Source organism: Ochotona curzoniae, unplaced genomic scaffold, assembly GCF_017591425.1.
Source record: "Ochotona curzoniae isolate NIBS_2020 unplaced genomic scaffold, NIBS_Ocur_1.0 contig_908, whole genome shotgun sequence".
NCBI classification, from domain to species: domain Eukaryota; kingdom Metazoa; phylum Chordata; class Mammalia; order Lagomorpha; family Ochotonidae; genus Ochotona; species Ochotona curzoniae.
In genome coordinates this window covers 24,333,554-24,349,904 of record NW_024466607.1, presented here as the reverse complement: position 1 = coordinate 24,349,904, position 16,351 = coordinate 24,333,554, and the positions used below count along the sequence as shown (strand labels likewise).

Genomic DNA, 16,351 nt, shown 5'->3' with positions numbered 1-16,351 from the left:
TGCTGTGGGCACTAGGAGAACCAACCAATGAACAGAAAACGTCTGACACGCTGCGTTTCCAATAAGCAAAAATAAACAAGTTGTATGGAAAGGAAATAACCACCATAACTGAGTGTCAGCTTCATGGGCACACTATTAGGAATGACACCATGTAATCCACCCACCACGTGCAGCCATCTACTGACACACACACACACACACACCTGTACACAACCAACACAAGAAATACAAAGTCCCACAACAAGCAACAGTAACAAGAAATACATAAAATGTCCGTGTCTCAGGAGGAGCAAGCACTTCAGTGTGGCTGGCAACACCTCCAGGGAAGAGCTGGGAATTGTAAATAACCACTGCAGGCAGGTGTGCACCCCATCCCAAGGGGCAGGCACTAACTCTGGGTTATTGCTGTTGCCAAGCAAGAGCACAGGCTCTAGGCTACAGCGCCTCCAGAGTGTTGAAGGGCGACCCTGAGCTTTGCAGGAAGTCATCATGAAGTCAGGTGCTTGCAGGTCACCACTGCCACCCCAGCGCTTGGCACACAGCAGGTCTTCAGCAAAGACCTGGCCGGATGCCCCAGTGACAATACAAATGTCTGTCTTTCTCCAATTCCTTTTTTCAAAGCAGAACACAAGATCTAAAATTAGCTTTGTGATCTTCTCCTAGGCAGAAACTCCAGTCTCCACCACTCCAATGCAATCACACAACAGTTTGAAAGGCCATTCACTAGTCTGATGCAATATGAGCAGGACTTGATTTCTTCAAATGAGCTCTACAAGAAATGACGCTTACAGTAAGATACAACAATTCAGAGAAGGCACTAGGTATGATGGTTAAGCTGCCCTTTGAGACAACCACATCCCACACTGCACTGCCTAGGTCCAAGGTTCTGTTTCTGATCCAGCTTTCTGCCAACATGCACCCTACCAGGCAGCATGGGATGGTTCAAGTAGTTGGATCCCTACCAGCCACCCGGGAGAGTTGGACTGAATTCCCCGCTGCTGGCATTGGTATGGCTGAACTCCAGGTATTACAGTCATTTGGGAGTGAGCCAGCAGACAAGAGCACTCTCTCTCTCTTTCCCTCTCCCTCTCTCTCCTTCCCCCTTCTCAAATGAATAGATTTATTTATTTGAAAAGCAGAGTGGCAAAGAGACAGATGAGATTCTCATCTTCACATGCTGGTTCACCTTCCAAGGTACAGAAGCTGAGACCCAGAAACTCCATGTGGGTTTTGCATGTGAGAAGCAGAGACCCAACTCTTTCAGCCCACCACCTCCTATATCCTAGGCCTATCATAAGGGAGCTTGGTCAGAAGGCAAGTAGCCAGCACAACAATAAGGCACCATTATACAGGATGTGGGCATTCAAGTGGCATCTCAACAAACAGTGCCACAACACCTGACTCATGAGGTAAATAATTTTAAAAAGATTTTGAGTAGTTGGGCGTGGCACAGTAGCCTAGTGGCTGAAGTCCTTACCTTGCATGTGCAGAGGGATCCTATATGGGCGCTGGTTCATGTCCCAGCTGCTTCACTTCCCTTCCAGCTCCCTGCTTGTGGCCTGGGAAAGCAGTCAAGGACAGCCCAAAGCCTTGAGACCCTGCACCTGCGTGGGAGACCTGGAAGAAGCTCCTGGCTCCTGGCTCCTGGCTTTGGATTGGCTTAGCTCTAGCCATTGTGGCAGCTTGGGGAGTGAACCAGCAGAAGATCTGTCTCTCCTTCTCTATAAATCTGACTTACAAATAAAAATAAACAAATCTTAAAAATAAAAAAAAGTAAGTGGTTTATAGGTATGTCAATAACCCCAATCTTCTTCCAGCCTTGCGAGATTCTCCCCTGTGAAACTGCAGCAAGGATAACAAGATAGTCCAAGGATTCTTAGCACCATAGGAAGCAACAAGAAAAAAAAAAAATCAATAAGACATGCACTTCACAATTCACAAGGTACACAGGGCATTTGACCTGCATACTCCAAAAATCTTCTCAACATTCCAGCTTGGCATCAGAAATTCCTGAAATTTCCAAAAAATGTTGGAAGTTGTTTAGGTAAGAGTTAGGAAAACAACCGCAAAGTTGAGGATCTTTTTTTTTAAAGATTTATTTTTACTGGAAAGTCAGATATACAGAGAGAAGAGACCGAAAAGAAGATCTTCTCTCTGTTGATTGACTCCCCAAGTGGCTGCAATGGCTGCAACTACAGCAATCCAAAGCCAGGAGCCTCCTCCAGGTCTCCCACGCAGGTACATGGTCCCAAGTCTTTGGGCTATCCTCTACTGCCTTCCCAGGCCACAAGCAGGGAGCTGGATGGGAAGTGGAGCTGCCGGGATTAGAATCAGTGCCCATATGGGATCTTAAGGAAAAAAAAATAGAATCTGGCACCCGAATGGGATCCCGGCATGTTCAAGGCAAGAATTTTAGCCACTAAACTACCATACCAGCCCCCAAAGTTGAGGATCTTACCCCAAGATCCCACAGCTGGCCTCGTTGGCCAACAAAACTAATTCTAAACTCTGGAGGAAAAAAATCCAGAAACCAACCCACTGCCAAACACAACCCCCTCAGACCATTCCTGAAGTGGTGATTCAGAGCCTGCAGCCCACACTCAGATGGTCCACAGAATAGTGAAATACCACATTATCACATGGTGACTATATTCAAGGCCCCAACAAAACTTCTAGAGCTACAAGCCAAATTGATTAAGTTATTTTGAAGAGGAGAGTCCAAAAGACAACCTCACCCACAAACTCACACTCTATCCACAGTTATTATCAGCTTATTCAGAAGCAAAAGTAATTTGCTGAAAGGTCTTCTCTTCAAAGCAACCAAATCAAATCCAATGCTAATTGTATTACTTCCTTATTTAATTGTAGCAAACACAGAAAGACACCTTTATTTCATTCAGTTTCAATGGTACTCACTTGAACAAAGTAACAGTAAATGCTGAGTCTGTCTTTCAATAGGCCATCCTGTGCTATTAAGAAAAACAGCTTTCAAATTGTCTTAAAAAAGCAACTGGTCTGAAATTTCAAATAATCTAGGAGATGATTAAAGAAACATTATAGCCACTGGTGTCACCCATGTAACTTTAGAGAAGTGCAAATCTCCCTCAGATTTGGGGTTCCTTTCAATTAATTAATTAGGAAAGCAGAGTTAAAGAGAGACAGAGTTCTTCCATCTGCTGGTTCACTCCCCAAATGGCAGCAACAGCCAATGCTGGGCCAGGCGGAAGCCAAAAGCCAAGGTCTCCCACCTTGGGTGGCAGGGTCCCAAGTGTCTGGTCCATCTTCTGTGGTTTTCCAGGCCTATTAGCAGGTAGCTGAATTGGAAGTGGAACAGTGAAGACCCAAACTGATGCCTTTATGGGATGCTGGCATCACAGGTGGCAGCTTAAGCCAGTAGACCACAATGCCAGCTCACCAGTATTCTCAACTTAAAGGGAACCTAAGGAGCCAGATTTGGTGCAGCGATGGAGATTCCAGCTTAGGATGCCTCTGTCCCACACCAGAATTCCTGGTTTGTGTCCAGGACACTCCAACTTCCTGTTGACGCATACTCTGGAAGCAGCAAGCAATGCTTCAAGTACCTAGTTACCTGTGAATCACACAGAAGGCCCAGACTAAGTTCTTGGCTTCTGGCTTCAGTCTGGCCATCTCTGCCTACTACACCCATTTGTGGAATGGAACCAGCGAACATAAGATCTCTCCATCTATCTTTCCGTCTTCTTTCAAATAAAATGAAATGCACAAATAAACATTAAAAGCAAAATGTTACAGTGGGAGTAAAGATGGTTTCTAGAGATTAAAAGATGAGGCCCATGTGCCCAAGATAACTGCTGCAATGGGCCAAGAATTTCAACCTTGATTACCAGGGTGCTGTTGTGGTTTCTGAATAAGGGGTCAATATATACAGAACTCCCAGACCCAAGAACTGCCTGACCACACCTGCACAAAACAACAGGTAACTCTCTCAGAAGACCCAGCTACCCAGTGACAGAGCAAAGACTCCAGACAGCAGCTCTTGACCTCCAAATCCACTTCGGTAACAGTCACACTTTAACTAGGTAGAATTCCTTTGTTAATAACCACTGCTTTGTAAATAAGTCCTTTTGACAAGAAGTCTTAAAGACAACCTTAAAATCAACGAAGCATGGACATTCAGTGCAGCAGTTAAGATCCTTGCATCCCATAATAGAGCACTGCGAGTCCTGGCTTCCTGGCTTCCTGGCTTGTGATCCAGCTGCCTGTAATGGCCACAGAAGTCCCTGCCAGTGGGAGACCCAGACTAAGTTATAGGTCCTGGCTTCAACGCAGCCCCACCCTAGATGATGCAGGCACTCAAGGAATGAACCAAAAAAATGGATGACCTTTCTCTCCCTCTCTCTCTCTCATCTCAGCCTTCCAAATGAGTAAGTAAAAACAAACAAAAAAATTGTTTGCAATCAATGACAATCCTTCACCAATCCATAAAATGGCTTATGCTCTGTCTCTTTCTACAAATTATTCCAAAGTAGTGACTTCGTGTGATTTAACACATTGCAGATTTACCTGGCAGCAGTGAAATCAACAATATGTTAGATTCATACAGTGACTGATAAGGAATTCCTCAAAAGTAGACCCACTACATTACATAACAACCTGCTTCACACTCCTCATTAGCAAAATAGTAACACAACCCAAAAATAAGACCAGTTGTCCTATTTTCTTTACATAGAAGTGTTAACATATTCCATGAACTCTGCCTTCCTGCCTTCCTTTTTGCGTCACCAGATCTTAGCAGCCAACTGTGTCACTTTGCTATTCCCCCAAAATAGCTAAAGTGAGTGTCTTAAAAGCCACATCTTGTTGTTCAACCAGAAAATCATCACGCTGATTTCAGTCTGGAAAAAAAAAAAAAAAAAAGATCAGAAAACCGGAGCTGTAGTGGGGTATGTGGTTCCCTGTCACACACTCTTCAGAACTGAAACCAAAGTACAGAGACATGAACACAAGTGTAGTCACATTCCAGGTAAGGACGGAACATGCACAGGGATCAGAGGAACCCAATGTAAACCCCATCATGACAGCAGCACAGAGTGGGCCAGGACACCCTTCCATGCAGCCATCAGAGTTACGCAGAACACTGGAAGCCTGCAGAGAGCATTCGTTCTGAGCGAGAGAGTGGAGCCTTGTCCTGTGGTGCAGCCAAACAGCTATCAGACCCCAATGAGGAGTCACACTTCCTCAGGCCTCACGATGTAACCATTATGATTACACATCCAAGCCCTTCATGCCAGTCCCTCCCTCTCCACCTTCAAAACCGCCAAGGCAGGAACAAAACCCCAACATACATTCTTGTATATATTAAAAATTTTTTGTACATACAGGTGACATTTTTTGAAAAAATTTTACTATTATGATGGAAAAGGCAAATCTACAGAGAAAGATTTTCCATCCACTGGTTTATTCCCCAAGTGGCCAAAGCAGCCAGAATGGAGCCAATTTGAAACCAGGAGCCAAGAGCTTCTTCCAGGTCTTCCACACGAGTGCAAGATCCCACAACTTTGTGCCATCCTCTATGCCTTCCCACACCACAAGTAAGGAACTGGAAGGGAAGCGGAGCAGCCAGGACACCAATGGGCACCCACATGGGATCCCAGCGCATGCACAGCAAGGATTTAGCCGCTGAGCAATCACACCAGGTCCACAGGTGCCGTTTTTTAATTCTGTTTTCCTCTTGCCATCTAACCCTATCACATCTTGCTCTTATTTTCAGATTTATTTATTTTTACTTGGAAAAAAAAGGTAAAAAAAATAAGAGTTACAGAGAGAAAGAGAGACAGAGAAAGATCGATCTTGCATCTGCAGGATCACTCCCCAAATGGTCAAAAAAAACAGCAAGAGCTTCTTCTGGTACTTTCACCTGGTACAGGGGTCAAGGACTTGAGCCATCCTCTGCTGCTTTCCCAGGCCATAAGCAGGGAGCTGGATCCGAAGTGGAGCAGCCAGGGCTCAAATCTGTGTCCATGTGGGATGCCACTGCAACAGGCAGAAGATTAGCTTGCTACGCAATTATACCATCCCCAAACCACACCTCTTCAACATGCATTAAAAAAAAAGAAACAGCTCATTCTTGGAGTCCATTTAACCTTGTGCACTGTGGTCTCTTCACAAACATTCAAGCCTAAGACTTAGGAGTTAGTACCGCATTTCAGAGGAAACACAGTTTAGTAATAGGAGGCAGGCTGGCACCAGAGGGCATGCTGTTATCCCCTTCACAATACTCTGCCTAACTCTCAGCTTAGAAAACAATTAAAACATTAACAAGTTCAAGGCTCCTAGATTTCTCCTTGCTAGTTGCTGACAAAACAGACACCCATAAGCAGGCAGACAGATGCCAAAGTTCTAATTCAAGGTGTAAATTGCCTCCCAATCCTACTCACCCCAAGCAAAATACTAACACCATTGTATTTACTCAGGGAATTTCCAAAAGGAAAACCAAGAACACACAGGAGCATTTCACAGATAAACAAATAAAAGTTCAGTGACCAGTGGTGCAGAGCAGCGCGGTAAGCAGCCTCCTCTGATGCCTCATCCCCCAACAATCCTGGTTCAAATCCTGGTCGCCTCACTTCCGGTGCGGCGCCCTGCAAATGTGCCTGAAAAAAACAACAGAAGGTGGCCCAAATATGTGGGACTCTGCCACCCATGTCGGAGACCAGGATGGAACTCCACTCTTGTGACTTGGGCTTGGTCCAGGCCCGGCAGTTACAGCAATTTAGGCAGAAAACCCATAGATGAAAGCTCTTTTGCTCATGCTTTCTGCCTTTCAAATAAATAAATACATCTTTTTAAAAATGTTAAGACACATCATCAAATGATGCAATCATAAAACCTTGAGCCTGCACAGTCCTGGCAAGTTGCCTCATTTAGATAAGTTTTCTGTCAAAGCACCAACCATTTTACTACAAATGATGACAAGAGAAATAGCCCTTCCAAGAGCAGGTGTCCCTACAGGAGCGGACAATTGCTCACAGAGCCCTCTAGCTACTTCAAGCAATCCAGCACAGTCATCAGCTTCAAGTTTAACAATCCTTTTCATAACAGGCGTACACCACGGATTTACATGCAGAACACTGCACTCATCACAGACTTTTCTGAAAGTGAATTCCACCTACATTGGGAAACATCACACAGAAAAACTGGAGGGAATAAAAAAGAGAGTGAAGATTAATTTTTCAGATGCATTTAAGCTTTTTGTTGTTGTTGTTCGGAGTGATTATTTTGGCTGCAACTCCTTGTCAATGAAATATACAAACAAGTCAAAGAAAAGTCAACAACAAGGCACTTTGTTCCATTTGTACAGTTGATTTCTCAATGGGCACACATTACCGCCATGGTCCTGTATTCATTCTTTTCCAAGCGACGTGGTCGTTCTATTTCCCAGGCAGGGAGACACAGGTATTTGGCCTTTGAATCACTTGCAAATATTTACTACAGGCCTAAAGCAACCATGGTATAAGTGTGTGACGGCAAGCTTGTCTGGGGATAGTCACTGCTGTCACATCGCCCAAGAAACTCACTGCCAGTTGGAAGGTCCTTCAAACTTTCCAAGCTTTCCTCTTGAGCTCAGAGTGGTGGCTGGCCTTTCCTAAAGTCCAGATGGAGGACGACGAACCTCAACAGCACTCTTTCCTGGCTTCTGTTCCATCATTAGCTATGAGCACGCAGGCCCTTTCTTCTGGACAGAGCACAAAATGCCACATCTGGGTGACCACCCATCCAACAGCAAAGCATACCCGGCGTAGTTTGAGGGCCTCAAATGCTTTTAAGGGAAGTTATCATACCCTGAAGGCATCCTGTTTAGCTCTCTGGGTTATAAAACAGGACTCCATGAAAGATGTGTCCCCGAGATGAAAACCTTCATCCAACTTCCTGCAATCTATCAGTGCAGAACGGATGTTCATATTATAATTCTTATCCTGCTTTGAAATAACCTGACACTGTCACATTTACGTTTAGCCTAAGTCATATGATTAAAAAACAAACAAATAAACAACGATAACAATGTCTCAAGTATTTCAGTTCCTGCCATTCCCACGGGAGAGCAGATCAAATTCCTCATCCTGCCTTCAGTGTTTGAGAAATCAACTGATAGGTAAAAGAGGACTTCCTTCTTTCTCTCTCCCTTTCAAAGAAAATCATAAACAGTAAAGCAACCCACTTTCCACTGTAAAGGGAAAGAAGTATTCCAACACCCTCTAGCTGGGCTGCTTCTGCTTTCTTCACCTACAGAAAGGTATTGTTAAGGGCCTAGACCATCTTCTTAAACACATGCCTAGCAAAGGGACAAAATAGATTCCTCAGGAAGTGCTCTAGAACATTTTAAGGAGATGTGTTGCCAAGGGCAAGACAGTTTCCATCTGCTGGTGCAGGGATGGAAGTGATCATGCTGTTAAACCTGGAGTTTTCCAGAAAACGGGAAAGGTAAATCCTAAAGGACTTTCATTTGCTGCCGGTGCATCACCGAAATCATTAGCATTCCTCGGATCTCTCCAGATAAACAACACCAACTCTTACGTAGTGAAAAACAAGTCCACGATTCAGGTGAGACACACACAAAGCCTCTCCAAGACACAGTCCCTTTTCTCACAGCTTGGCCCAGCCTCTGTGGCCTTTGCAACCTGCAACAAGTACAATGCCTTAGTTCCAAAGGGTCCCAGACAGCTTACTCGTATTTATGTCCTAATTTCACCAACCCAGTCATGCATCCATCGCAAGGAAACGTTATAAATTCTATCCACTAACTGTGTCGGAGGGACCCAGTTCAGAGACTGGATAAGATTCCTTCTTTTCAAGCAAGTCTTTTAAAGAGGAGGGGCAGAAAAAAAAGTGTATGATCTTTCACCCTGTTCCCAAGAGTCACACGGCTGACTTCTAGATATCACTCTTGTCTTTTACTACGAAAGCCCAAGAGGGCGAAGCTTGCATATAGAGAAAGAACAAAGCTTAGCAGGAGATACGTGATTCGCCAGACATCAATCATGGATCTGCCCAAAGTGGACACAGCCCAGGTACACAGCTGGCCTGATCCGACCGTAGGTTTTCCAGGAGCAGCATCTGAGCTGTGATTGCTTTATGAATCAAAATGTATCAGAGACAAAGAGAAAAGTTTTACTCTAAAGACTGAAAAAAAAAAATTAATAATAAGATTGTACTGAATGAGAAACAGATAAAAGGTTAACCCTCCCAAGCAACATTTTATAACTGTCAGGAGCCATTACATTCCCAATAAATGAAGAGACATTTCAAACACGTAAAAAGAGCTCTAGCTAGAAGTTGCTGTGAAATAATAAAATAACAAGGTACTAGGGAGATTGGGGTACAGATGAAAGAAGAATCAGGAGTGGGGTCCATGATGTATTTCTAATTTTATGTGTTCTAAAAGATGCAGGGGCTAGTGATGCGCCTAGTATCATGTCTGATGATACTTCCGTTTCACACTTGGAAAGCAGTGTTGGAAGCACTAATCATGACTGATTTTACACCTGCAGTAGTGCTGTTGAAAGATTAAAGGCCACTACTGTTTCCCATCCACTGGGAAAGCACCCAAGTCAGGCTGTGGTTCCAAAACACTCCCCTAAACTACTGCTATCCTGCACTCTGGCCGGAGGACTCCCATGCAAGGGAAAAGTTGGTTAGGATCTAAAGTAAGTAACAAGGGATCTGAATCCACAGCCCACAAGCACTAATACAAAATCACAAACATTTTTCTCCTTGGTGTCAAACAGATAAAACGCTTTCCAAGCTCTGGCAGACAGAACGTGGGAGTTCCAAAGCTAAGTGCAGCTCCCCGGTTTCAGGGCGGTAAGAAACAGGCAGAGTCAAGGCCACCTCCTCTCACCAAGACACGTCGGCAGCTGCCCCGCCACCCCACCCCACCGGCCTTGAAACCCGGGCGCGTACCCCATGCCTGCCGCGCAGAGGTGGCCACGGCTGACCACTGGAGGTACCAGTAGCCCGACCAGTGACTCTGAGGCGCCCCCTGAGGTCCAATGGCGTCGCGGCACCTCAGTAATGGGGGGGAAAATTACCGGAAAAGCCGGCTTCTCCCAGGACTGTGGCATTATTACTTTGCCTGGCTCCAAAGGCGGCGGTACCCTCTCGGGTGGCACTTTTTCCAATTGCCCTCTCCCCCACCCTGCACCTCCCACCTCTGCCCCTTTCGTCTCCAACACGACGGAGCAGCTGGAGGAAAGAACGGGCTATTTACCTCACAGCGTGGGCACGAAAAGAGAATGAGGAAGATGAAAATGGTCCAAGCTCCGTGAAAGCAGCATCTCTGGTGGTCATATTTTGGACTTCCAGCTTCCTCGGCCACCAAGAAAATGAACATCGTGGTGGGCCCACTGGCTTGCATTCCCGAACGTAAGGAAGCCAGAGGCGGCAGCGGCAAAGCCTCCTATTTCACAACGTTGCCCTCCGCTACCTCCCATGACCCCAATACCGCGTGCCCATCGCTAAACTTGTCCCCATGTACACCTGAGTCCACTCGGCGGGCAAGTCCACGACCAGGAGGGTACATGGGGGACACACTACACGTGTAGCAGGGGGTACGGTTAATGCCAACACTGAGCCGTCTTCACGGGACAGGGCAGGTAGCTGTTTCTCAGGGAAGAGCTCCGACGATCCCACTCCTTTGCATGCCAACCCCAAGCTGGGCACACCCAGGCCTCCAAACAAGTGTGGACACACGTCCAAGTCCCTGTCCAACCTCCGGCTGGGGATTTCTGGACCATGGCAGGAGCTTGGTGCGGCTCCGGGGACAGGAGGATGCTGCGCCAAGAGGATGGGGGGGGGGGGGGGGAGTGTCCAAGATGAGGCTTTCCTTGGCTCTCTGCTCCCCGAGGCCACTCCGGGGCCTGCAAAGTGGGCACTTGCTGCCAGTGTCCCTGTTGCAGGTTCGTGGGGACAGTGAGCATGCCTGTGCACCGCTCCAGGGAGCACGCACGGGGCTAGGCAATCTGCTGCACCAAAGCCGGGCACTTGACCGCCTGCGGACAGGCGGCTAGAACTGGGCAAAGCAGAAAGCATCCAATTCTCTCAGCTTTAGGTAACCCACGCCTAAATGTATCCCCAGAGCTGATAGACAACAGAAAAACGTGTGAAGGGAGATGGGGGCTTGGAGGGATTGTTCGTCCTTAGAGGAACAAGGGGTGAAAATGGAAGTGTCCCCTTCCCCAGAGGAGGACAGGAGATGTGGCCTCCATCCCCAAAGAGAAAGCTGGACAGCTTCATAGCAGATCAGGAATGTAGTCCCGAGTCCCCACAAAAAGGGGAGGAGGGCAGGACGGATGGCCACTGCCCTCCTGGAGGGGAAGGATGGGTCTGCTGGTTCAGGGCTGGAAGTGAAGGGGTCGCCGAGCTGCACACGGCTACGTGCAATGACTTATTATTGTCATCAATGGCCAATATTGTTCCTGTCTTAACCTGGCCAGAAGACAGCGGGTCTGGGTCTGCCAGCCGCGAACAGCCTGCAAAAGGCAAACATGAAGGTAGGAAAGGCGCGTGAGAAAAGAGAAAATTCACCCCAGCACGGAACAGCCACAGGGCCGGCCCGCCCCCCTCCCCACCCCGACCAGACCCCCATGGCCCCGAGGAGCAGAGCGGAGGAGCGAAGGCCTGGAGCCGAGGTTTAGGATGAGACTGCATCCCCCTAAACCGCTTGCTCCCCGTCTTTCCCCCGTGCTCAGGGAGTCTGGCTGGCGCCAGTAGCCAAAAACAGCCCATGCCCCTGGCCCCGAGTTGGGGGCTAGAAAGGGGCCCGCCTCCGACACCTTTTTTCCACATCCTCAATCCTCCGCAGCCAGCCTCCGACTTCCATCCCAAATTTCAGCCCTCCCCAAGGGTCATGGACTAGAAAAACAACCACCCTTTCTGAGCTCTTCCCATCCGCACCCCAGCCCCACCAAACCTATAGAAACATCCCCCTAAGGCCCCAGTCTCCCCAACCACTCCACAACTGTAGTCCTCTTGAATGGCCACTGGCCAGTAAAGCCAAGTCGCCTTTGCTCCCTCAATGCCCCACAAACGGAAGCAGGAGCAAGAGACCCCCGGGTCCCTACTTCTCCTCCAAGTCCAGTCTCAGTCTCCACCCTCCCCAACTACCAGACTCCCTAAGCATCTCCAAAGCCGGCGGAACAGATCCCTCTTGGTGCGGGGTTCCCGATCCCCCTCCACCCTCGACAGCGTCCCCAGAACCGACGCCCGCCGAGCTCCGCGCCCCGGTAACAACTCTGCATCTCCCGCGCGCGCCGGCTGGAGCCGCGTCCCCTCAGAGGCCAGCACTCACCCGGGAAGCACACGACATAATGGAGCACAGAACTGGTGATTTTCAGGAACAGAATCCACCAACACGGTTCCAGTAACCTCCGCATGTCCGAAAACGCACATCGAAAAGAGGAAAGCAGGGGGGGTAAACTTGTTGAATAAGTTCTTGCTTCTGTACAAGCCTCCCCTAAGCCTGGGCGCTTCTCCGGTTCTCCTGCTCCACGGGCCCCCTCGTTCGGCGACCCGAGTCTCCCTGGAATCCGGGAAGCAACCCAGCGACTCCGGAAAAAAAAAAAATTTTTTTTTTCCTCTCAAAAAAGTGACCGGGAACGCGAAGTCACGCTGGAGATGATCCTCTCGGAGGAGAAAGGTTGCGTTCCGTTGAAAAAGGAGCGAGCCGCGAGCAGGACGAAGAGGCGGTAGGCGGCCGCGAAGCCCGGGGCGCGGGGCAGGCAGGGACCGCAGGCGGCGGCGGCAGCGAGCGGCCAAGGATCCCCAAGTTGAGTCGCCGCGCAGCCCGAGAGCCGGCGGGCGGCGGCGGGGCTGAGCGCGGCGCGGTGTCTCCCGGCTTCAGGCAGGCAGCTCCTTCCAGGGCCCCGGGAAGGAAGGAGGCATGTTTGCGAGCGGGGAAGGGGAGGAGAGCGGCGGGAGGAGCGAGCAGCCCCCCAAAATAGAAACGGCCGGAGGAAACGGAGGAAACCACGAAGGCTCTCAGAGGGGCGCTGGGGCGAGGGCGCCTTCAGTCCATGCTCCTGAAAGTTGTGGCTCCGGCGCAGGCTGGGGAGGAACGGAGAGCGCGGGGCTGGAAACTGGCCATGCCTCCATACAGGAAGTAACATGTGAGCATGGATCCTGGCTGAGACTTTAAAGCCGGCGAGCGAGCGAGCGAGAGAACGAGCGCGGGGCGCGCGACGGCGCTGGCGTCGGGGACGCGCGGCGGCGCCGGCGCACAGAACTGAGCTGCTGGCGGCGGGCGCGCGCCCCGCGCTCTTAAAGCAGCCACGCTCGACTCCCGCCTTCCAAGGGTCCAGCTGCTCCCCGGTGGCCAGCGGGCCCCTGGGGATGCAAGCTCCGCAGGGGCAGTTAAGGGACTAGGCACAACTCCGGCTGGATTTTGCAGAGAGGAGGGGGAAACTGCCTTCTAGAGCAACCCTGAGCGTCTTGGTCAAATTTACGTTGTGCAAGATCTCAAAGACCCCGCGCGCCGAGCGGGTTTGGCTAATTCCCGCGACCACGCAGCTCACAGATCTGCGACTTGGAGGGCGGTGGGAGCGGGGTGGAGGAAGCTAGCCCGGTCCTAGGGAAAGAAGGGGGCCAGCTAGCCGTCTTTTTATTGCCAGAGTGGTTCGTGTTCAGCTTCACCGCCTTGGCAATGCCGCGGCGGGGCGCACCGCTCGAGCCCCCCTGCTCGCGCCCACAGCCCAGCGAATTCTCCCGCCTGGAAACAAAGCCGAGTGAGCGGCCTTTGCACTCGGGCTATGTTGGGATTTGATTCCCTTCCCTCCCCCACTCCAACCTCTCCCCACCCCCAACCCTTTTCGGGCTTCCATTGGCCGAGTCCGCGGCAGGGGAGAAGGGGGAGGGGATTGGGATCGATCCCGGGCTTGCAAAATCCAGCCCTTTGGAGCCCCACTAGGCGGATCGGTGGCTGAGTTTTTTCCAACTCGCAACTCCTTGGGAGAAGGTCCCCGGGCCCCGCTCAGGCTGCAGGAAGTGCGCTTCTGGCCGCGAGCCCGGCGAGAGCTGCGCCGCGGGGCAGAGCTGAACTGGCCGCTACCCAGGGAGCCGCTGCTGCTTTAGCGGGCCGGGAAAGGCGTCCGGGGAAATGGGAGGGACCCGACTTTATCTGAAATGAGCCTTGTCTGAGCGATCTTTACCACTTAAGGCTTCTGAGCACCCCGTTTTCCCTTGTACCGGGGTGCAAAAAGAGGAGGAGGCGGCCTTTTTAATGAATAATGTAATGGAGCCAAGGTAATTAGCCATTTATAATTTTTGTCTAATTTTTCTGTCTCGATTTAAACGTGGTCTTAAACCTGGTTTTTTTGCTTGGGGGTGTGTGTGTGTGTGTGTGTGTGTGTGTGTGGTGTCCCACCCCAGCAGGGTCCCACACCCACCCGCACATTCCCACCCGAATGCTAGGTTTCAAATACCATACAGATGTTCGGAGATGTGATTAGGGAAGCAGTTTCACACCCACACTTCCAAGAGAAAGACCTTTGAAAAGTTAGAAACTAATAAAAGACAGGAAGTTCCCGGTGAGGGCCCAGGCACTATCTTTAGCGGGATGGGGGTGAACACCCGCCCCCAGGGTGAGGAGCCAGGCGAGTTTTGTTTGCTTTGGAATTCGGTGCTTCCTGGTTTTGTTAGAATCGCGGCGGCTCCCTCCTAAATGTCGGCGAGGACCGGTTTTCTTAAAAGTGTTGGAATCACGAACCGTTCTTTTTCGCCCTAAAGAGCTTCAAAGCAGATTAAAATGACACCGGAGTGCCCGACTATCTTCTTAGACATTGAGTAATAAAATGGCAAAAAAATGCACGTAACTAGCCGAAAGTGTGGGCCACCATCCCCAGGTGAGCTTCGTGCTCGGTGAAATGGAGGTAGGAAACGCTGCCCTTTGTGCATGGCTCGCGATGCAGCAGACCCTACGGAATCCGAATGTCTGTTCAGCCCATGATGTGTTGGGCACCTGCTGTGTGTGCTGGAGCATACTGGGAACACAGCCATGAACAAAAGCAGCAAGACCCCAGGGTTCTTTGGGGGAAAACTTACCTCCTCAAGCACGTGTACATTCTGTAGTCCTCTCCTGCAGTCCCCATAATCCTGCCGCCGGTATTTTCCCCATTAGACAAAGCAAACATGCTCAGGGCAGTAAAATGAGGACTGTCCAATTTGTGAGTAGCCAAGCTGAGATTCTGAACCCACTGGCGTGTTTGTTTCCTCTGCTGTGAAAACAAGGGGGAGAAGGGCAGATAGCTTGAAAACAAATGAAAGAGCTTGAGAGCTATTTAACATGGGTGAGGTACAGGAGATTGTATAGTAACATATTCACATTAAAACAGGTCTCATTCTGGCTGACAGAGTGATATACAAACTACCTGGCGCTCCAGCATCCCATATGGCTGCTGTTCTGAATCCTAGCTGCTCTTGACCCAGCTCCCTGCTACGACCTGGGAAAGCAACAGAAGATGGCTGAAGACCTTGGGCCCCCAGCAACCCCATGGGAGACCCGGAGGAAGCTCCTGGCTGCTGCACAGACCATTGCACTCATTTGGGGAGTGAATCAGCTGATGGAAGATATCTCTCTCTCTGGCTCTCTCTCTCTCTCTCTCTCTCTCTCCCTCTTTACCTAACTCTGACTTTCAAATAAAATAATGTTTAAAGGGAAAAAAAAAAAGTAGGTCTCAGTGGATGAATGTTGCAGGGACTCCCAATATGAAATGCATCCCCAAAATTCTCTTGGAAGCACCCCACCAGTTCCTATAAAATTATACAGGCATATATCATAGATTGTTATCATTGCTTCTACAGGCAATTACAGGGCAAACCATCAGATGTTGTTTCAAGGGCTGGCAGCCCAAAAGTCAGCTGACAGTGCACTGCCAAGCCCCCACCTGTGATTACAGCTCTTCCCTGCAGGCGATGTGAGGCCTGCACCACACTGCCAGCCGTGGAGGTAGGAAGGTGTTGACAGTGCCCAAGCTGGGAGGGGCTGGCCACAAAGAGCCCTCAGAACGACATGCCTAGTGTCTCCCAGCTCTCTGAATCCTCTGCTCAAGGCATCATCTCACTGACATCAAGTTACACTCCAAGCTATATGCCATTTGCAACTGTGGTTCCACTTCTATTCTTTTTCAAGTGATGGCCAGAAGATAGTTCCTTGAGGTCACACTCCTGCCATCTTTTTTTTTCTCATTGACTGTTGGCAATGGTTGTTCTCAGGAGTGCCAGCCATGTGGTCCTCTCACAAAAGGCCAGCAAGAAAATCCTGTACAGGTGACTGTGAAGAATTCCACAGACAGAGGATCACTGTGGCCATACAATTTGACCT

General features: G+C 49.5%; 1 protein-coding gene across 2 annotated transcripts in view; it reads right to left on the bottom strand.

Moving 5' to 3' along the window:
- Positions 1-13,142, bottom strand: part of PTPRG (protein tyrosine phosphatase receptor type G) — a 678,048-nt gene extending 664,906 nt beyond the window's left edge. For both annotated transcript variants that reach the window (XM_040994746.1, XM_040994747.1), the window contains exon 1: positions 12,326-13,142. In XM_040994746.1, coding sequence (XP_040850680.1) covers positions 12,326-12,410 — 85 coding nt within the window. In that variant the 5' untranslated portion in view covers positions 12,411-13,142. The remainder of the gene's footprint in view (positions 1-12,325) is intronic.
- Positions 13,143-16,351: the final 3,209 nt, after the last annotated feature.